Raw genomic sequence first — 22,383 nt, forward strand, 5'->3', positions numbered from 1 at the left:
CTAGGAATTCCCAAAATTTGGGAGGCTTTAAAAAGTAGAGTCCCCGAGTCTGCTATAAGCAGTCTTGATTAGTGAACCTGAGCTGAAATCTGAGAATTTTCATTTTTAGACTTGTTAAGGAGGCAGATCTGACAGTCATAGAAGGTTCTCCATGAATATGTGTTGCACTGAATTAAGTAGAAACCAGACACAGACAACCCGTCTTGAATGAGCCAGTCACAGGTGGTTAATCTCCGAGGCTAGACACCGCTCGCCTCAAAGGACCACAGGCCCGGAAGGGGGGATCTCCAGGTGTGCTCTTCATACGTCCATGCTCAAGGACGTGGACGCTGCTCTCCCCAAAACCAGCCAACAGGTGGACAACTCTGGGCGCTCTGCCGAGGAGGCTGGGATCAAGGCCATCAGTGCAAGGAAAAACGTTCCTTCTCAAGGTTACGTGCCTGCAGAAGCCCAGCTCCACATGGCTAATATAACTGTATCAACTACTCGACTATTGCTCTTTAACACTAAGATTCTTCCCATCATTAAAGAAATGACACAATTATTAAAAATTTCTGAAAATACAGGAGCAGCAGAAAGAAGAACAAAACAACCTTCAGAGACACATCACTTGAAGACGAATTTCTTTCCAATCAGTTTCTGATATTCCACGTACATTTTTCATGTTCTCATTAACTCTGTGGAAATCACTGCTCCTGGCTGCACATTTCACCCGTGTGGATACGCTGTGACTCGCTTAACCCTTTTCCTGTTGCTAGACGTTTATGTTATTCTTAAGAATAATGGTACCAGGACTATCTTTGTGGATAATGCTTTCTCCATTTTTGAAAGTATTTCCTCAGCACAGATTTACAGAAGAGGAATTACCATGCCGAAGGATCCTGCAATCTTGAGCAATATGCTGTAAAAACACTTACCTTGATCTCCCATATGATACCTAAGGTTCAAGGCATTATTTACACTGAGGTTCTTCAAAAAAGCATTATAATCCACTGCAGTATCTGTATCAATGTTGTAGTGCTTTGCGAACCTAAAATGGAAATATTCTTTAGTAATCAGAACCCATGATACAGAGACCCGACAATGAAGCAAGCTCGTTACTAAGGTCTCCTTTGCACTGGGGTCGGCATTAATTTTAATGTGTGTTTCTAGTTAGAGCTGGAATTGAAAAGTAGACCCTAGGAATGTTACCGTAAGATTATAAAATGCAGCCCCTTGGAAGAAGATCACTTTACTTGGCCTACGGATAGATGCATAGATGGATGCCTGCAGATTCCAACGGGACAGGAACCCCTCAGGAGCCGCCCAGGGAGTGCCCCGGCCTGCAGCATCTTCTCCTTTCTCTGGCGGGGGGAGGGGGCGGCCAAGGCTTAGGCTGCTTGGGAGCCACCTCTGCCCTCAGACAGCAAAAGCAGGTCCTACTGCCCTTTAAGAACTGGGGGGCATGGATCTGAGCCACGAGTCAGTTAGCCTACAATTTCTATAACCAGAGAAATCGAGAGCTGGGTGGAGTGGAGAACACAGCCCATCTTCTTGACCAAGTGTACCATCGCACAGAGGGAAACTGAGGCCCCAGATGGAACGCCCTTTCAAGGCAGTGAATGGCAGTGGGGGCAAAGCGTTTCTGGGATCATTCTATGATTTCTATATATAAAGAGAAAATTTTAAAACACTTAACCAATGTCTCTCCCTGAAATATACTGAGATACTCTTTTTTTAAAGTTAAGATAAATAGGATGTTTGGATTTTTTTTCCTTTTAAAGTGAATTTTCTATTATTCAAATCTGCCACTTGATAAATGGTTTTCTAGATAATTTCTGCATTATTACATTTATAAAAAATTGACAGTTTTTAAATGTTTGGTTATATTATCTCCATATGTGTTCGTTTCTATAATTATCTAATTTCATGCAGCTTTCTAAAAATTTAGTAATTATCACTTAAAGTATTTGTTATTTTTCTGTTTTCCAAATTTAACAAAGAGTAATGTCATGTATTCATTTCAATGCATACCTTTTTTTTCCACTTTGATGAATCTTGCCTATTGTTCTAATAAGAAAAATTATCTTGAGATATGATAGCTGCCAGATGTTAATACTGAAACTCCCCAAATAGCTCCATTTTTCATCCATAGTCTCTGTCTTGTGAAAATAAGGCCGTCGGCTCAGGAACCCAGAAGGTGGCACCTAACGTGCCCCCTTTCAAGTTGCCGACCTCTAGAAAGCGCTGGCAACTCTGCCGCTCCAGGAAGATGTCGGGATACTGATAAAAATCTCACCACCAACCTTCCTGTTTTCTGTGAAAATCCAGCATTCCTTCAAACTTGTATTTGCTCAGAAGAGAATCCTGACCTTCCCTAATGCCCAGCCCATCCACATTCATTAACCTGCTGCATCTTCACTGAGGACAGACAGACAGGATCCCGCGGTGATATTTCCTACAGATAAAATTTCAGACATGAAGCCTCAGTTCTACCCAAGGATGCAGCATCTCAAACGGCTTTTGACAAGGATAAAGGCATGGGAGACAGACTGTCCCTAACCTGAAACCACCAAGGCCGTTCTCCCAGGGACCTGAACGCTGAGCAGGACTCACACGTCCGCAGAGACCTACAGGCAGGTGGGTCACGTGGGAAGGCCGACTTCAGGGGTGAAGGGAATGACGCCAACTGGACATAACTGCCTCCAGCGTCACCGCCTGGAACTGTGCCTCGGGCTTCACTCATCTGCTCAGGCAGCAGGCTGACCTCTAGTGAGTGAGTTTGTTTTCCAGGCCGCTCAGAAATTATTTACCTGGATTCAAATACTTTGGCCTGCAGGGCAATGGCGGATAGGGTGGTGGGAGATGGGAAAGAAAGAACAAAACCCAACGGGCCTCAGGATTGTCTGACTAAGTATAAAATTTGGTGATGATTTTCTCTCTTGCCTCTTGTTTACATAGGCTGGATGGTATTCTGAAGCTTAAAGAGAACTGTTTTTTAAAGAGTAAAGGGCATCTGTGGAATCTTTACGATTATGATAGAGTCACTGAGAATCAAGCACCTACTGTGTGCCAGGTGCATCGCAGCCCACTTTGTGCGTTACATGGAATCGTCATGCCAGCCCTGCAAGGTGGGCTCCTCAGTCTCCACTTCCTTAGAAGAAAACTGAGTCTCAGAGAGGCCAGGAGCTTCCCAAGGCCCTGGAACAAGGGCAGAGGTCAGACCCGCCCCCAGCGTGCCTGACTTCAAAGCCAAGGCCATTCGGACCACACCGGCCCATAGGCTGATATTAAACAGAAAGCTGTCAAAGGAAAAAAAGGATTCAAAAATGCATTGTGTTTCCTGCTCAAAAACTAAAAAGGCAAAGTTAATGCTGAAGCAGCTTCTCAAGGAAAGAGTCTGTTCCTGAGCTTCAATAAGAAGAGCATTAAAGCAATTGAAGAAATGGGCTACTTTTGATCTTCCGCGTTTCTAATCTAAAGGAAAGCAATTCTATTATGTTAAGTTTCTCAAGCCTTATCGTGAAAACAGCATTGTTTTTGAGGCTTAAAAAATATCTCAAATAAAAATTTGTGGAGTTCTTTATTATTCAATACTTACGAGATGGGGAAACAGACAGTAACATTTTTTTATAGATTTACTAGGTTGGAGACTGCAGTGCCAAACACAAGGTTTATTGTCAAATAAAACACTGTTTTGTGTTTTGATTGCCTGTTTCAGAAGAGTGCTGATTCTGTTCTATAATTGCGCGCACAAAATTATTTAATTTGTTTTGTTTGGATCCTATTCTGGACACTTTCCCAGGCGGAAAGATGTAAAAATTAAAACATCTATTATGTCTTTTATATTCTGAGGTGGGTTATAAAGAGGAAAAAAGAAGAAAATATTCAAAAGATGGGGAAATATCCATTTTTTTAAAAGTCTCCTTTGCTTTTCTCCATGACACTGTCACATGCCCTTTTGACTTCCTTGCTATAAGAGCAAATTCCTCCACTTCCAATGGAAGCACCTCTGTCTTTATCAGACTATGTAAGCAACCACGGCAACCCATTTTAATGGCAATTTATAACTGCAGTGCAACGTGAAACTCTCAGGCTCAGAGTGAAACAATAAGGCTTGGTACTTTTGTTAATGGCCTGGAGGATTTTTTAAAAAATGGGAAAAGGCAGGAAGAGGAAGAGCACTTCTTGGCTGAGGACTGAGTCCTCTCTAAAGCAAAACACAGCCCCCCTTCTCATGGCTTCCATTCAAAACACAAGTAGCCACAGAAGCTAAGCATTTGGCTTCTTCTAAATGATCTGGAGTTTATTGGAGGCTCAAAAAAATGTCCATGCAGGCTTCCACATGCTGCCCTCGAGTCAGGAGCAGGTGGCAGCAGCTTTCAAACGCCAAGAAGCAGCTAACATTCAGTTATTCAGTGGCCCCCCCGCCGCAGCGCTCCCCCACCTCAGCAACAACAGTCCTCAAAGGAGAATCAAGCTTCTGTTATTACATCAGCATGGAGAGCCCATGGGGAGCATATCAGCTAATGGATGCATCCTGAAATGTTTCATTCTTCTCCTAACCCCAGGCTGTGAGTCAAAGTCAATTGTGAACTGGAAACGCAAGGGACAGAGGGCGTGTGCCAACCAGGAAAAGAGAGACAACTGGTGATGGATTACTTAAATAATCGAGATGTGTTCAAGTCTGCAGGCCAGATGATACTCACCCTAGGGTTCTTAAGGAATTAGAACCATTAGCTCTCGTTTTTGAGAACTCATGAAGAGCATCACAAATGTGGGAGAAATGCCGAATGAGTGCCTCTTTTAAAAACAGTCGAGACAGAGAAGGCAGGAAGGAGGATGACGCATGGATCCAAGGAACCCGACAGGTCCCGTTCTGAACCTGGTTTACAGTTCTCCGGAGCAGCCTCTCACCATACCTTCGTTTACTTACTTTTTGTATTCATCATCTTTCATCTTCAAACAGAAGGTCTCCAGAACCCTCCTCAGCTCACGTGCTTGGACCAGACCAGTCTTGTTAACATCAATGAGCTTGAGGGCTTTCATAACAGTTTTAATGTTTTTGAAAATCTGTGTATAAAAGTGATTTAGGAAAAGTCAAAAGATCCAGTGTCGAAAATCAAAATGGTAATAAAAAATGTGAAAGTTTTTAAAGGCTTCTTGTAGAATAAAATGTTTTCAGAGACTCACAGTCGTAGGATTGCAAAATGACATGTCTATGGAAAAAAGAACACTTTGCATTTATTGAATGTTTTCAAGGCAATTTTCTCTGTAAATGGTCTTAGTAAGTTTAAAAAAAGAATTCTTTCTGGTGTAAAGCAATAGGTCTCAGACACAATTCATTCCCTTTTAAGCCAGAGGAAAAATCTTTTTGTTTAATTGATACTTAAAAACTATAGTTCTGGCTTAGCTGGACTTGTACAATTTTTATTTTTCATAGCCATATGCAAACTATTTTTACTAGGAGCTGAAAAGCATGACTGCATATTTCAACCCCTCTGAATTTTTTAAAGATATTACAGAAAAGTTTTATAGAGATCTTCCCCAAATCCTGCCAATGCATATTTATTGGGCTCACAGACGTGAACGGCATTTGGCTAGGCCCTGTGGGGACGCAGAGAGCCCGAGCTGTGCGCTTGCCTTTAAACGACTTATATTTAGAGGGCAGAAACACGCCCTGGGCTCCCGTGTGCCGAGCCCCGAGCTGTGTGATTGGGTGCTCCTGACCCCCAGGAAGAAAGCACCATTCCCCATGTTTAGGGTCAGGGAGACGATGCGAGTCACCCAACATCACCCAGCTGGACGAGGATGACGCTGGGATTCAAACTCAGGTCAGTCCTTTAAGCACACAGCCCCGCAGAGAAGACAAGACATGCAAACAAATATTCACCCAAGTGGGAACAAGAGCCAAACAACAGAGACAAACGAGGAGCTGCGGCCTTCACAGGAGGGAACAGGCCCTTGCAGCCTCAGCCATCTGGGGGGCTTCCTGCAGGAGGTGGCCTCTGAGCCAGGAGAGGCAGCTGGGGTCCGACCTCCCGCTCTGAGGGGAGGACAGGAGGGATTGTGCGGGCAGGATACGAAGCCAAAGATGGGATAGCGGATGAAGAGTGATGAGCGTCAGGTATGACTGGATCCAGAAGGCCTGCTTCTACCGCCCGTACTGGACGAACCCACGTCCAGCCCAGATTCTGAGTGCACCTCGGGGAGCGAGTTGAGCGGAACTCTAGGACAAACAGGCTCGCTCCCTTTATATCAACACGCCTCCTTCTTCAGTGTGTTCTCTGACCAGTCCCTTCGCTGTCTCAGGCTGACTAAAGTCCACTGCCCCACCAGGAACCCTCGCAGCCGGCTTCTGGGTGGCTGTTCGGCTCACGCTTGAAGAACCACTGAGCTGGTGGGAGGATGGCCTCCTCCACACAGCTGCTTCCCTTCTCCCTGGCTCCTCCTGGCTGTGTTGTCTGGAAACCCTCTTGTGCCCGCTCATGCCCGGGGGCCCTCAGCCCCGGCACGCCTGTCCTGCCTCCAGCACCCGCGTGGTGCTCACGCAGACAACCTGACACCCCGTCTCTTGGCTCCTGGTCCTTCTCCCCTCCAGAGGGAACGGCTCCCTGCTCACACCCAGCACCTTGTTATACCCATACCTGCCACTCTCCAAAATCAAGCCCCACTCCAACCACCCCTCCACCCTCCTAGCTCCCTCCCTTGAGTGCCAAACCCCACAACCTTCTCTCCACCCGGCCCCACCTGCTGTTCTGGCTCCTTCTCTCTCTCCACTCCCCCTCCTCCCCACTACCCCCTAACCAGTCCATCTTCATAGTCACCCTGCATGTGTGCTGAGCCCCCGCCGCCCTCTTCCTTCACCCTCTCTCCGCAGACTCACCCTGGTTAAAGCCGACTCACTGCCCAGTCCGAGCACCTGATGAGGCTGGAGAGGGCGGGCCGTGGCGCACCTTCCTGGCTCCCCTCACTGGAGACCACCTGGCCCGGAGCAGGGGTGCACGTGGGAATCCCTCCCCAGGATCCACTCCCCACCCCCGTCCAGACAGCCGCTCCGCCTTCTCCAGTCCCCCACCTCCCTTCGCAGCTTCCTTCCTCATCTCCATCGGATAACCTGCTCCGCATTTATGGAGAAAACAGAGCAACTAGAAGACCACGTCCCCATGCTCCCCCGACATCTACAGTCTGTCTGACTCGATACCCACGCGATCGGCCTCCCCTCCTGTTCCGTGAGGCCACCCAGGTCACCCAGGTGACCCTGTCCCCTCTCGCCCACGTGAGGAATTGCTCCTGCACATGTTTCCTTGCTCCAGGTTGGTCCCCATTACAACGAGCCATCTGAGAAACGATTCCTCCCTCCCTGCCTCTCCTCTTCTTCCAGCCACTTCTTCCCTTTTGCAGAGATCCCCTCTCAAGAGCCATCGGTGCTTTCTATCTCCAAGGTGTCCCTCCCCGCTCATCAGTTTTGTCCCCACCACTCTGCAGAAACATCCCTGTCAGGGTGACCAACGGCCACTCGGTCCTCACGCGCTGCCCCGCGGCAGCCTTCCACACAGCTCACTGCTCCTCCTTCCTCGAAGCACGCTTCCCACCTGGCTTCCACACCCCACTCTCCTGGGTCTCCTCCGCCTTTCTTCCTTCTTCTGGTCTCCCTGCCTACTTGTTCCTCAATTCCCCAACCTCTGAACTCTGGGCTGCCTTACGACTCGGTCCTCGGGTCTCTGCTCCTCTGACCGCACTTACTCCTGGTGGTCCAGTCCTGTGGCTTTAATGCCCAGCTGACTCTCAGATGTCTGTCTCCAGCCCTGGCCTCTCCTCTGAGCCCAGGTTAGGACAGCCAGCTGCCTGGATGACGTCCACCTTGAGAGTCTAACAGACACCCCAGGTTTCCCAAACCCAACTGGCTCCTCCCACCATCTCCCCATCCCAATATGTCGCAGATCCACTCTGCCAGATTCTGTTCTTCTCACGTCCCACATCCAGGCCATGAGGAGAGCCTGGCAGCTCTCCCTTCATATGCTTCCAGAATCCAGCCACATCTCACCCCCCCACCTCACACCCTACGGGGTGGTGTAATGGCGTTCCACTTGGTCTCCAGCGGTCACTCGTGCCCCCACAGTGAGTCCTCCACACAGCAGCACCAAGGCATTCTGTTCAGGTCTGGGCACACCCTCCTCTGCTCCCAGCCCACCCAGAGTCAAAGGCAAAGGCCCCACAGCCTGGTTGCCAGCAGCCCCCGCCCCCCACGCCCTCACCCGGCCCCTGGCTCATTGCTTTCTGGCCACAGCAGACTCTGTGCCGCTCCTCACGAGTGCCAGGCTCCTCCTGCTTCAAGGAGTTTGCTTTTGCTGTTCTGCCTGGAACATTCCCCCCAGATCCCCACTGGCTCACTCCCTCACTTCATTCAGGCCTTGGCCCAAATGCCATCTTATCAGAAAGGCCTCCTGACCGTGTGTGTAAGTCAGGACCCACCCACTCTCATCTTCGTCAAAGCACTTCTCTAAGGTAACATTGGCTCTGCTGTCTGTCTCTCCCTCCGGTGGGTCCGCTCCCTGGGAGCGGGGTTCTGCCCGCTGCTTCACCCGGCTCTGCGACAGCAGCTGCAGGGTGTATGTGCCCAGGAAGCACCTGTCTGAGTGAACAAAAGGTCTTCTTGTCACCTGCTTGGAAAAAAGCCATACTCTGAGGAAGCCTTGTTATACGTCGGCAAAGACCTCCCCAGGGCCGATCCTGAATGTAATGACGATGACAGTCAGCACCAAGGTAATAAGGATCACAGCAACAAGATAACTGAACAAATATTAACTGAATGTCTGTTACGTGCAAAGCCCTGTGCTAAATTCTATACACATCTCCCACTTCTTACAACTGGAGGGCATTGGCTGACACAATCTTAATATCCAAAACTGGGAATACCAAACGTGGAAGGGCGGGAACAGCCTCAGGTGGGGTGAAAGCTGCTCGTGGGTGTCCGCCGTCAGCCTGAGCGCTCTATCTGAAAGAACAGAGCCCCAGCCATGGGGAGACTTGTTCCCATGGCCATATAAATATCTCAGCACCTTTTCTGCTGCCAAATCCCGATTCACCTCTTCGGGTAAAACGGAGGACAGGAGGCGATGCGCTTTTTTAAAACCCCAAAGCAACCCATATGGATCTCCAGCGTGGAAAGCCGGCAAGCAGCAGATCTGGCACAGAACTCACACCCACCAGAGGTATGTCTCCAAGTTTCTTATCATTTGTCAGACTGAAGTTTGGCAAGATCTGAATAGAGCTGCAGATGGTGAGGCTTATCAAAGGCAACATAGTTAGGGCCGTGGTCTGCGAGACTTGTCCCGGACATGACAGGCGAGAAGAAAAAGGTACGAAGGAATAAAGCGGCTGGGGTCACAACAGTGACCGTGCCCCTGCCCGCCCCATTTCCCTGCTCCCCGAGAAGGGTAGAAGAGGGCAGGAGAGGAAAAGGTAAAGAAAATGGAATTAGGTGTGGGCAGCATCCAGGTCTTTTCCAGCAGGCCAGACATCTGCCTGTTTAGTAGACCTGGGACAAGTCTGCATCGAGAGCCGACTGTCTCCGAGCCCCCTGCTCACGCGCCACGCCAGCTCCGACTCTCACAGGCACGCCTCCATGGTCCCGGGCCCCAGCCACACTGAACTGCTTCAGTTCACAAGCACGCCAGGCTCTGCTCCCGCAGGCTGCAAAGTCCTCACCGAGGCCGAAGCTCCAGGCCATCTGACCCCACTCTCCCCCCCTCACTGTGCTCCAGCTATGCGGGCCTCCATGTTCTTTCTCACACACGCTGAGCACACTCATCCTTTGAGACTTTTGCACGTCTGGTCTCCTCGGCTGGACGCCTCCCTCCTGGCTTTCATTCAGGTCTCAGTCCCAGGCCACCTGCTCACAGAGGCCCTCCTGCATGGCCTGCACAAAAGCGCACCCTCGTCCCTTTCTGCCCACTTGCTTCATTTTCCTTCTTTGCATCCATCCACACCTGGACCATTTCATGTCTCTTTCTATATATGCTCATTGCCTTTCTTCCTCCATCGAAATGGAAACTCCATGGAGGGGACTTGGTTTTGTCGGCTGCCGTATCCTCAGAGCATGGAACAGTTCCTGCACAGAGTGGATGCTCATAAACACTTGCAGAGTGAGTCAACATGCTGCATCTGCTGCCCAGAACGCCCTCCCTGGCTCGGCCACTGTCCCCTCTGGGGCAGGACTCGGTGCCTTCTCTTCTGGCTTTCCTAATTACACTTCCACTCCATCACTGGCTCCCTGACTGCCATCTTGACATCTTGGTGCATTCCTGCCTGAAAATGGTACCCGGCTCCCTCCCCTGCCTGGCCTCTCTCTCCAGGGGCTCCGGGCCCACCCTTCAAATCCACACTGCTTCTTGGAAGGAATGCTCTTAGAGAGGGTCAAATCCTCAGAGAGAGAGAAAAACTGGGCACCATTAACAAAAGAAGAAGGGCCACTGCCTCTTGCTTCCTTCCTCCAAATCCAGCTCACCTTCAGAAAAGAAATGTGCCCTTGCTGTGCTATCGCCCAGGGACGGGCCTGGGGAAGGCTGCTCTCCTGGCCTGGCTTCATTGCCCATGGCAGCCTGACCCTCTTCCCTGCATTCCAGGCACCGCAATGCCCGCTGTCTGTTTTCTTAGCCTGCAAGCTAAGAATGGTTTTTACATGTTTTAATGGTTGAAAAAAAATCAAAAGGAGGATATTCTGTGACATGTGAAAATTATGTGAATTTAGAATTTCAGGATCCTTGAGTACATTTTATTGGCACCCAGCCACGCCCATTCATTTACATATTGTCTCAGTTGCTCTCCCCTGCCAGGGTGGAGATAACTAAGTGGACAGACATGCGACCTGAAGAGATAAAAATATTTACTATGTCCATGCAGATAATCCATAATCAATCTATGAATCAAAACTGGGGTGAGTTTCTTATCTGAGCCAGCTTTGAGGTCTAGACCCTGGGAGAAGGCTTCTGCCACGGAAGGAAGCTCTCTGAAGATGCAGGGTGGACAAAGCAGTCATGCACTATCCTGGAACAAGGAAGAGACACCGCATATGACAGGAATGTCCCCCATACTACGGTCAGGAGATGCTTAGCTGTCACAGCAGGTCAGTGGTCACAAGGTGAACACAGCAGGTTGGTAATTAATCCTCGTTTGGGGAAGAGATGCTTATGAATAAAGAAATGCTGATATGGGGGAGCTACATCCCTATCTCTAAGGGCATCACCTAGGCTTTGGGACGTTGTAAATGCTTAAAGCAGATGTACGGTGCCTGCTCGACAGGCCACATCAGGCCCTTCTGGAAAAACAAGGCCAGGCCAAATTAGTTTTTACAAATGGCTTCCTCATAGACTCCGATATATCCTATTGCTTTTCATTTATTCATGGACTAGCCTCACAGGGAAAGTTCTCGAGCCCGTCCCCTCTCCCGAGCACCCCCACTGACAGCTGAGTGCGTGAGAAGTGTCAGGGGAGCTGCTGTGCATAAACACAAGTAGAAGCACCACAGATCTACAAAGAACACCACAACAATAGCTAGGTGTGACTTTAAATAAAGACTCAGGGGCCAGGAACCAGGCCTGAGCCTCTCTGAAGAAGCTGCCCAAAGTCTGCTCTTCCCCCATCTACCCTGTTCCCTGCACCAGGAGCTGCTTCCCTCCCCGTCTCCAAAACCCCTCGGGGCTGCTTGCTAGGCCCTGCCAGACTGCCTGGCCGGCCCAGCCCCTACGGGCCCAGACTTTCCCCACCCTCCAGTCCCCACTGCACCCGGGACCCCCACCTCTCCACAGACCCCCACCACACCTCCGCCCTGTACCGCACACTGGCCCCCACTGGAGCACCGCGGACCCTGCGCACAGGGCAGTATCTGACCCTCTCCATGTCCTTAGAGCCAGGTCTGGGCGGATGGATGCCCAAGGCCTTGAGGATGAAGGGTGAACCCAGCCATCCAGGGAAGGGAACCACAGTGAGAACGGACTACAAAGGCTAGATTCTGCCGTCTGGACAGCAAGGCCAGGGGAAAAGTAGGAGAGAAAGCTTTCAAGTTCTGAAGCGTGGCTACATAAACCAGGGCTCATTCACCCAACATTTCAAGAAAAGAAAAGAAGTCCTGTTTCACAGAGGAGTGAAGTAAAAGAAGGATGCGGTTACTGAAAACAAGTGGTAAGAGCAAAATTAAATCAAAATATTCCAAAAAAGACGTAGATGAATCTGCGGAGGGCAGACTCAGAAGCCTTAGTACAAGAAGCAGAGAATGTCTGACCCGAAAGAGTAAAGCCAGGGTGTGGGGAGGAGAAGCCTGCTCCAGGCGCCGTGCTGCGCCCACTGAGGACCGTGTGACCTGCTCTGGGCTGCAGCGACTCGCCCCGCCCCCTGCAACAGTGCCAGGTGTCAACGGCTCCTTCCCTCCTTCCTCTCCACAAGGGACCCCGGGCAGCATAGTGTGTGACCAGCCACAGACTCTGAAACGAGACTTTGAAGCCCAGCTGCACACTATTACTCAGGTAACGCTGGGTCAGCGACCTGACTCCTCTCGACTTCGGTTTCCTCAACCGTGAAACGGGAATGAATAAGGGCACAGTACTGGTGTGCGAAGATGAAACCAACTCGTGTGTGCAGGTGCCTCACAGCGAACACACTCAGTAAAGGGGGGTGCGATGGGAGCCGCTGACCAGGACCAAAGGCTGAGAGCAGAGTTCCAAATAACCGGACACCACACAGCCACGTCAGGAACAGTAAGTGCTGGACCAGCACTGCTGGCCCCACCCAGCCAACTCCTCCAGCCCCTCCACTGCCCCACCGAGCAGCCCAAGTTAACACACGCCTTGAGAGGGCTGGAGGCCCTGCACGGGCAGGAGGCCAGGGCCAAGAACAGGGCTCAAATCAAAGAATATCTGTTAAGTGGATGAATGTATGGGCAGGTAGGTGGACGGATGGACTGATGGATGGACAGATGGACAGATACGGTGATTGCAGCATTCACGGGGAAGTGGCTCTGGTAAGCCGCGAAACCCTTGGACAGACAGAACAAGTGCCTGTAAGAAGGGCACACAGGCATCTCACTTCCCAGCGGGCTCAGAGACCTGCTCTGCAGCTTCCTGAGGAAAGGACTGAGAACCAGACAGAGCCGGCAAGCAGGGCGGAGGGGCAGAGCAGAGCAGCCCACGTGCCTGCTGGTGGTGTGGACAGGACATGACACTCCCATGGGGCAAGCAGACACAGAGAAAGGTAGAAGCTTGCGCCGTCCTGCTTCCGGGGGCTGCTCATCAGGGGAGGGGACCCAAGCAGCCTGAGGATGGACGGTGGGCCACCAGGAGCAGAGCTGAGGAGCACAGAGGGGGTCAGGCCAGAGCTGGTCCTCCTCGCCAGGAAACTATACAGATCGGAGGCCCCCAGAGCACTGTCCTCTAACTCCCCAGATGCCCTGCAAGAGCAGCCTGTACATGCTACCCACAGAGGACCCCGGTGAAAGCAGAGACACGCCCTCTCCGCAGCCCTCATCACAGACCCCACAACCTGGGGGAAATGAAGCCAAAAGAGGGCGTGAAGGACGAGCAGCCCAGCAGGCAAGGCCCCTCCCCACTGCAGGTCCCTCAAGCGGGAAAGCGTGGAGGAGGGGGCAGCTGCACTGGATCCGAGCTCAGGGTTTAAATCCGGACTAGCCTGCACTGGACTGGTTTATACCAAGTGTGACCAGAAAGCCAGGAGACCAGCCCAGGACATGCTCAGGGGACGAAGAAGGCGGACGTGCCAGCGCCTGCTCGACAACAGTGAGGAGAGAAAAATCAGCCTGCTTCTGATTTGTACCCCACTGAGTTCAGACGGCTCAGTAAACTGCTAACAGTGGATGTTATTATTACTCTATAGTTCTTTGTTTAAAATGCTTTTTATAGCACTTTGAGCTCCAGGAAAGAAAGCTGTGAACCCAAATAAATACGACCACCTAGACTTTAAAGAAGGTGAGAAAAAGCCTAATATTTCCTCCCTAAAGCCCAGAATTCCCACTCAGCCTGCAAAATCACCCCCCCTGGGCCTGGCTCCAACGTGGCCCTTCCCAGAGGAAGGCCAGGCTTCTCCTGGCCACAGTGGGACCTGCACGGTAACTGAAATCGCCTATGATCGTATTCTTAGTGGCTCCTGTTTGCTGTTTTCTGTTTGGTTCTTCCCTCGGAGCCACCTTTTCTTGCCTGTTTCTAGCAGAAGGGGGTCAGGAACAGCCCCCACCCAGCCGCCGCCTGTGGACTGAACCCCAAGGGGAGGGCCCTCTAGCCACCTGTGTCTTGGCTCTGCAGCAAAATGAAGCATTGGGCATCCATGGTTGTCAGTGTGGCACCTTCCTGTCACCACGGCTAAATTCATTTTAAATTTAAGGAATAAGTTTCTGAAATGAAACCATGAAAAAGGATTTCTCTTACAATAAACACATCAATGCTCATTTTCCTTATTATTCTACTTTTGGCTATTTTGTATAAAATCTTTAATTAAAGTTTTTCTTTGAAATTGTCATTATCAACCCAGAAGAAAGGAAGGGGGGAAAAAAGAACAACACAGCTGTGCAGATATGAAGCGCTATTCAGGACTAAATGAACTGGAACGAAATAAGTAGCTTGACTGTTATGTTCTTAGTTTTGGCTCTGTATTCTCAGTAGCACAGTCTAACTTGTCACTTTATATCGATTCCATCTGTTTACACTCTGCAGAGTATTGGCTTCCTACCGTGAACATTTCCTATTTACCAGCTGGTAGAGATGAGCCAAACCAGATAGGAAAAAATTAGATACATTCAGAACCTCATAAACACAAACTTTCAATTTGGGGACATGTGGGAGGAGCTGCGCCGGGTATTGCTCACCTTTAACAACGGCTTCGCCTCCGCGCCTCCCAGGCTGACGCTTGCTCACACTGCTCTGGTGCTGCCCCCACAGGCCTAGGACCGTGCATTTACTTACTGAACATATGCAAACCCTGACTCTACCAAAACTTGTACAAGCTTACATAAAAAGACGTCTAAAGGAGATCCACAAAAACAGAAGAAAGGGAGCTGACTGAAAAAAGAGCTAAAGAAACCTAAAAGTCATAGTTACTATGATGGAGCAAAAATCCAAAAATCTGGCTTTGGGTTTCCTTGCAGCCAAGGTGAAAAGGGAAACTTGCTGTTCTATAGGCCACAGGCCATGTAAACTTTCCACTACATTCGATTTTCATTTTTAAAATGCTTACCTGCAACATATAGCTTAAAGACTTCTAATAAGAAATTCCAGCTACCCATCGAACTTCTGACACAGCTACGAAAATAAGCCCCAAGTCTAAATACCTAAGGCTTTTAAAAGGGTGCCAAATCTAGAAGAAGTATTTCCTATCTCTCCTTTCTTTCTTACCCAGCCCACACTCAGAGCACGGGAGCTCCACCCCAGGCACCACAGGCCAAGAATACTGGGGCCCTTATCACCCCGACCCCAGCTCGCTCATAGGACAGAGCTGCACACTAGGAGGGGCAAGCCAATCCCTTCCTGGGAACTCCATGGTGTCCCCCACAAACCAGAGGTGCTCAACAAGAGCAGGCTGCTGACGATGAATGTGACTGATCACATCCAAGGCCTGATGATAGGTACCCGACTCCAGCTGCGCTCTCATCGAATGCGTCCAATACAAGGCTGACACTGACCTCCTGAATCCCTCCCTTCTTGTGTCATAATCCCCTTGTCAGAAGCCTTCAGTGAGCCCCCACCACCACCCCTTGCCCCACACTTTAGGGTTAATACCTGACCCTCAAACGGTTCCATCTTTTTCTCTAGCCTACCTTTCCAAACCGATCTGCCCCAGCCTGCCTGCAGAAACATAACCCTCTGCACAAGAGTCCCAGAGCCCACCTGCTCACGGACCGGCCGCATCCCCACTGCCCCTCCCACAGCCCTTCTCAGCCAGACTGCGGTCCCAAAGCCACCCACAGCTCCTCCTGAGCACGCCCTGAAACCCCAGCCCCTGTCTCACCTTTTCCATGAGACTCTTCCCGCCTGTGCCAATTGCTGTGCACTGTTCCCGCAGAACTTACTTACTCACCCAGCACATATTTACTGAGTTCACATTAGGTGCCAGGATCTGTTCCAGGCACTGAAGTTACAACAGCGAGCAAGACAGAGAAGGTACCTACTCCCAGGGAACATATATCCTAGTGATTAACAAGTAAACTAACAAACAAAACTCTCAGAATGTTCTAATTGGTGAGGAAAACATACAATTTTAGGTAGTGTAGTGAAAAACCTCTCCCTGGCGTGCTCTCTCGTGCTGAGTGCCGTGAGCCAGACGTTTGTCTGAAGTTTACGCAATGTGTAACCAAAAGCCACGGGCATCTTAACTAGAGGAGGCTGATGAGATCTGACTTCTGCTTTGAAGAGATAACTCTGGGTGTCGTGTGGAATAGAGACTGTAAGGGGCTGGAGCGGGAACAGGACAAGCAGTCCAGGGCTGGTCTCCAGAGCACAGGGCAGAGACAACGGTGGCTGGGTCCGGGGCTGGGGTGGATGGAGAGAGGTGGATGGGTGGACGGCTTTCGGGACACAGCAGGCAGGACTTGCTGATGGGCTGGATAGGGAGAGGGGCCAGCAGGGAAAAGACAGGAGTCAAGGCTGGTCCTAGGTTTCTGCTTGAGTGTCTCAGTGAATGGCGGAACCACTGACTAAGATGGGGGAGCCCAAGGGCGGAAGGCTTCTCGGGCTGGGGCGAGGAGGACGGCCAGCAGCTCTGGCTGCTCGGTGGACGGCGGAGAGTGCGGAGCCTCAGACGGAGATGGAAATGTGGGTACCACCAGCACAGCCCTCTCCTCCTCCCCTCTGCAGCTTTAAACCATAAACGACCACGAGCCACACTTAACCGTCCACACGAGAACTCCTATGTCTTATCTCCTCTGGAGGCAAACTCTTAGCATTTTTAGTAACTTCCAGCACTATGGTAAGTTCATTTGATTTATTCTCCCAGAGAATCTCAACAATGCTGGGAAGACCACATGATAGTGTTGCCCCATCTCACAGCTGAGGAGGAGTCCCCAGCGAGGCCAGCTTGCTCAGGGTCACTGGGACAGCGAGTGCTGGCGCGGTGAGGCGGGTGCCCCGGGCCGCGCCCCTGCACCGCGCTGTTCTCAACACTCACCCCGTCGGTCCTATTTGGGCTATTGATTTGTAACATACAGGAAGACGTTATTAAAAAAAAAAAAAAAGATAAACTTAGCCTGAAATATTACAAATTCTGGTATAACAGAATCTTTGCTTTAGTTTCCCCATGAAGCCTTTAGTAAATTAGTAACAGAGCAACCAAAAATAGGTCCTGGGGTAGAAGTGTTTTCAATACAATTTTTTTATAAAATGGCAACTGAGTGTTTTGTTAGGTGAAGTTCTCTGGATCGGAAGGGAAGCACTCATCTTTGTCTAGCTGCACAGAGACGCGAACAGGCGCTGTGGCATTATTAATCGCCACGTTCAGTTATGACGGACGGGCTTTTCTGCAGGGATGAAGAAGTGCCTCAGACACAACTCTCCTGGCAGGTCTGCGATATGTGAATATTTCCTCAGATGAAAGAGGAGATGTACTCAAATACCTGCTATGACAGGCAATTAATGCCACGTGCGCCAAGGAGCGCTGATAAAAGGGGGATTAGGAGAATATTGCGAATTAACCGAAAGCTTGTCTGTTTTAGCAAATGGCCTCATTTCGAGTTTGACACAGTCTTTTTATTAGGCAAACAGACTGCATTCTGGTACATTCGTTCATGCTAATGTGGTGTTATAACATTAAGGTATGTTTATGAAACGGTTGCGATTCTGATGAACAACTGTTTCTTTACTCCTCGAGCAATAATTTTTTAAATTTCTTTTTTAGGAAAATTCACCTATTTAAGAAAATGAATCTACCCATCACTTTTGCCTCTTCTTCTTGAGGATATTACAGACCAAGCAAGCAGCGCAGTCCCTCTAATTATTTACTAATTGCTTCTGCAATGACTGAGGCTGCAGCTACATGACTCCAAGGCACCAGGGTAACCCCATAAAAACTTGCGTCGGCTCACTCGGTCTAACAGACAACTAGTCACGGCTGACTGCGTGGACCAGCTGTTCTGACATCATGGCGCACAGGCTTGACAGAGGGTCCCCGATTTGGACGGTGACGTGGGATGAGAGCAAAGAGCCTGGGGCTCTGGGTCTGTTTTTCTTTTTTTATTTCTTTAACTCGATTCTAGATTCTTGACTTCTAGTCTTGGGTTAAGAACAGCGTTTTTGGATGGGGGACGAGTCCTGACTTTTCTAGCCATATGCTGTGTTCTCACACAGACAAGAACAGCCTCCTGTGCTGGTCACGCCCTGGACACAGCTCGCGGTGAGCACTCACCTCCTCACAGGGCAGGGGGACTCTCCTGTGAGCCTCCTCTCTCACTTTCCCCTCACCCTCAGGAGGGGAGCTGATGAAAGGAAAAACAGAGCAAAAGACCAAAACTTGGTTAGCCTGGCAACACCCTGAAGCCTGGTTCTAGTCTCCTGTTTTCCCGGCAGATTCCTCGCCTGCAGAATGTGAAGAACACAAGTCTTAGGGCTCGGACGCTGCCCCTACTCAGGATGGAGCTGGGCCTGCGGGGCAGGCAGGCAGAATAAAGACGGAGGAGTGGGGAAGATGCGTGAGAGGGCAGGAGGCCAGAGAGAGAAAAGAAAAGGAAACTCCCAAATGCCCATTTGAAGTAGATGCTACAGAGACAAAAAGATGACTGTGGCTGGAACAAAAAACTCCATTCATTCGTACAGCGACGGTGAATAGGGAAACTTCTCTCTGCAGGACCAGGTCTGCCGACGGGCATAACAAAGTCACATCTGCTGAATGCAGAGTGCGAGTCAGTACCCTTCCCGAAGAGGCCCTCCAAGGGGCAGGGTAGCCTTGTGGTTAAGGGCTAGCACTCTGAGCCAAGCTGCCATGGCTGGAATTGCAGCTGCTCTGCCCTCCAGCTGTGTGCCCTTGGTCAGACTGCATAGCCTCTGTTCTAGTTTCCCCCTCTGTCAGTGGAATAACAATGGCACCTCCTTCAGGGGTTCTCCGGGGAATTAAGTAACCTAATGCAGGAAAGCACTTCGACCAGCTCCCAGTAAGTGCTCAGTCAGTGCTATTATTACTACTAAAGTTGGCAAAATAAAAATCACATACTGTCCAAAGGGTTAAGGCCCAGCCAGCCGAGGGGGTCCTTTCAGTGGGGGCTGAAGCAGACAGCCAATGGTTCACCTCCACCCCCTGCTCCTTTCTAACAAAACCCTCCATTTTCAGATCCCCACCCTCCGGGTGACCACGTGCTTTAGGGGAGGGAGCCCAGCCGCCACACCAGGGTGGAACCAGGGTTGGTCCAAGGGACCAAATCCACTGCCAGTGACTGGTTTGGGTGTGGGATGTAATTCTGGGCTGTGAGTCGGTGGGGGAGCTTCCCCTGGTTTATAAAGGGTCATATTGGAAGGAATAGCATACTGGAAATAGCTGACAGCGCGGTATCCGCATGTGGAGCCTGGAATGGTGGCAGCCTCCTGGTGACCAGAGGAGAGCCAAGTCGGCCGCCCCTAGACCTGTGCTCCCTCCTGGCTTCTGCTGAGATGAGTGAGAAGCTCTTACTGTCTCAGCCGGCTCAGCTGGGTTGTGTGTTTCTCACAGGGTAGAACCACCATCCCCTCGGCGGCCAACGGGGTGCCACCCGGCAGCAGGTAGAGCCTAGCACAGGAGGGGTTTCAGCAGTGCCCGACAAGGAGAACCGGCCTCCCCAGTAGCTGGCGGCGGGACTAACACTTACTGAGCATCTGCTGTGTGCCAGGGGCTTCACTTACATTATTCTCACTCATTCGTGTACCTGCCACCCCAATAGTTAAGCTTTGTTGTCTCCACTTTCCAGATGAGGAAACTCGGAAGGGTGAGAAACGTGTCCAGGGCCCCTGTAGGGAGCTGCAGGGGCTGGACTTCAGGCCAGGTGCGCCCGATTCCCCTAATCCCTCTGCCTCCCCAGAGGCTATGACAGCACAGGACGTGAAGACCAGAGAACTCAAGAACAGTCAGGGAGACGCCCAGTCAAAGGCACAGCAGAGGAGCCACAGGAAGCACAGACCTATCTGCGACCAAATGGAAAGCAGGGGCCAGAGGGTGAGGGCAGGAGGCAGCTGCAGGACGCGGAGAGCCCGGCCAGTGGGGCCCGAGTGCAGACTCAACCAGGAGCCAGGACCAGCTGGAGCCTGAAGACGACAGCCTCAGGACCTCCTGGGCCCTCTTCCCCAAACACAGGGCCCCACGGGACCAGACAGCAGCCTCTTCAGGTGAAGCCATAGATCACAATCATCAAAAGATGGAGAGACAGGATCTGGAGGTCACCCAGTCTGCCTTCCCCTTGACTGATGGAGAAAATGAGACTCGCGAGCCCGAGGGTTTGAGCGGACAATGGACATATGCTGGAGGCTCTAAGTGCGTGTAAGGAGGGGAGATGCTGAGGGACCAGTCATTAGACCCAGCCCAGTGCAAAGAAAACTGGGAAACACGAGCACTAGGGTTCGGTCAGTTTGGGGTGCCAACTGCTAATTATCCGCTGGTTTAGGAAGGCTAGACCACACATATCTTTAGCAAAGTCTGGCTCCCAAATTTCAGAGAGACATTTGCATGCAGTCTTGGCTCCAGTAAGCCATGCGGACTTATATTTAAAACAAACTAATTGGCGTTCTTTCATTCCCAAACTATAGATCCCCAGCAATGAGGGCATATGCATGAAGAGAGCCTTCCTCCACTGACTCCTAGGAGTTCTTCTCAGTCTCCAGCACTCGAGCACGGACCACGTGCAGGACCAGAGTCCTACCTGGAAACACACGACCGCACACAGCAAACAGCTGAGGAGTGCATTTGGTTTGTTCTGTTCATTTCGGGGGTGAATGGGAAGGGGCGAGATCATTGGTGTTCCTACCTCTACTTCAAAGGAAGCCGCAGGAATAATCATGGCAATGCTGGCCGGCATTGTCTAAGCGTTCCAGGGGCTTTATACCAGACATTTTTAAGCCACACAACAGCACTTCAACTATTCAGTTAATTATTCAATTAATCAGTTAGTTATTATCTCCACTAACAGATGAAGAAGCCCAATGACAAGGACTTGCCCAGGGCCATCCAGCTGATAAATGGCAGAGCCCAGGATGGAAACCCCAGCCTGACTGGTCCCAAGGTCAGTCTTGCCCCGCTCCACGCGCCTGCTGGGGTGGGGTCCAGGGAGAATGTGGGCGGCAGTGTAAGCTGGCAGGAAAGCATGGCAGAGAAAGCCCCGGCGCTGCCCTGGGACTGAGCGTCGTCTCAATCACCCGCTCCTCAGCCTTCTACTGGTGCAACTTTTTGTTCTCACTAGAAGTTGTGTGAAAGCAGCATCGGGTTAAGCTCACTCTTAATCGGGGGGAGCGCTTCTAGGGGCAGGAGGCTGGGGTGAAAAAGGTATATAAGGAAAGGACGGTTAGCGGTGGAGTTCCCTTTTAGCTTTCCTCATCAAAGCCCTACTTTCGGTAATTTACAAGGTGGCCTATGTCCATACAGTCCACACTAACTGTAGTGTTGCATTATTGACCCTGATGGTATTGCTGTTGAGATGATTGTCATAAGCAGCTGACCTTCCTAGGAGAATTTCATGATTAACACAGTTTACAAAGAGACAAATTAAAGACATGTACCATACATAATATCAATCATACCACATATTTCTTACAGAATAACAAATGGACCACAATGGAAGTAGCTAATAATTATACCAGGGTTCCTACTAAGACCAACTATAATGAAACCAGGTCTTTCGAAGCACATAATGCTAAAAAATTATCACACTAAGGCGAATGTTCTGGTGTTAATGCCATCAGCCAGGGAAACTTAGGCAAACATTTTGTGGATTTCTGGCTATTTTTGATCTTGAAATGTATGAAAATCTCAGAAGAGTTCAAAAAGAAAGAAAATTTGTCACATTTCACGCCGACACATTGAATCAAGTAAATTAAACCATGATTCTCAAACTGCTCATGTAAGTGACAGGCCCGAATGTGTTTTAGAAAGGGCCTGAGTCCCACCCTGAAAGCCTGTGGGCACCCCTCACTCCCCAGCTGCGTCCTCTGGTGTCTCACTGTAATCGGCAAACAGGAATGAAGCTACAGGCTGCTTTTCTAAACACACGCAGTAGCTTCTGTGGCTCCATTACTCAATGCTTGAATCTATATCACTCGAGGTTGACTGGTTATTTTTACCATACTGCCCCGGGTTGGCATTACTGCTGAAAAGAAGTTGTTTTCTCTTTCTAAAGAAAACCTTGCCTCAGTCTTAGACAAAAACAGAAAGGGCAGCCTGACTAATAAAGATCTAAAG

General features: G+C 50.2%; 1 protein-coding gene across 6 annotated transcripts in view; it reads right to left on the reverse strand.

The window, feature by feature from the left end:
• Positions 1–22,383, reverse strand: part of EFCAB6 (EF-hand calcium binding domain 6) — a 232,240-nt gene that overhangs the window by 165,463 nt on the left and 44,394 nt on the right. For all 6 annotated transcript variants that reach the window (XM_023631419.2, XM_070254171.1, XM_005606763.4 and 3 more), the window contains exons 8-9: positions 4,916–5,052; positions 918–1,030 (exon numbers count right to left, since the gene is read on the reverse strand). In XM_023631419.2, coding sequence (XP_023487187.2) covers positions 918–1,030; positions 4,916–5,052 — 250 coding nt within the window. The remainder of the gene's footprint in view (positions 1–917; positions 1,031–4,915; positions 5,053–22,383) is intronic.

The sequence above is a fragment of the Equus caballus genome, chromosome 28, assembly GCF_041296265.1.
Source record: "Equus caballus isolate H_3958 breed thoroughbred chromosome 28, TB-T2T, whole genome shotgun sequence".
Classification (NCBI taxonomy): Eukaryota; Metazoa; Chordata; class Mammalia; order Perissodactyla; family Equidae; genus Equus; species Equus caballus.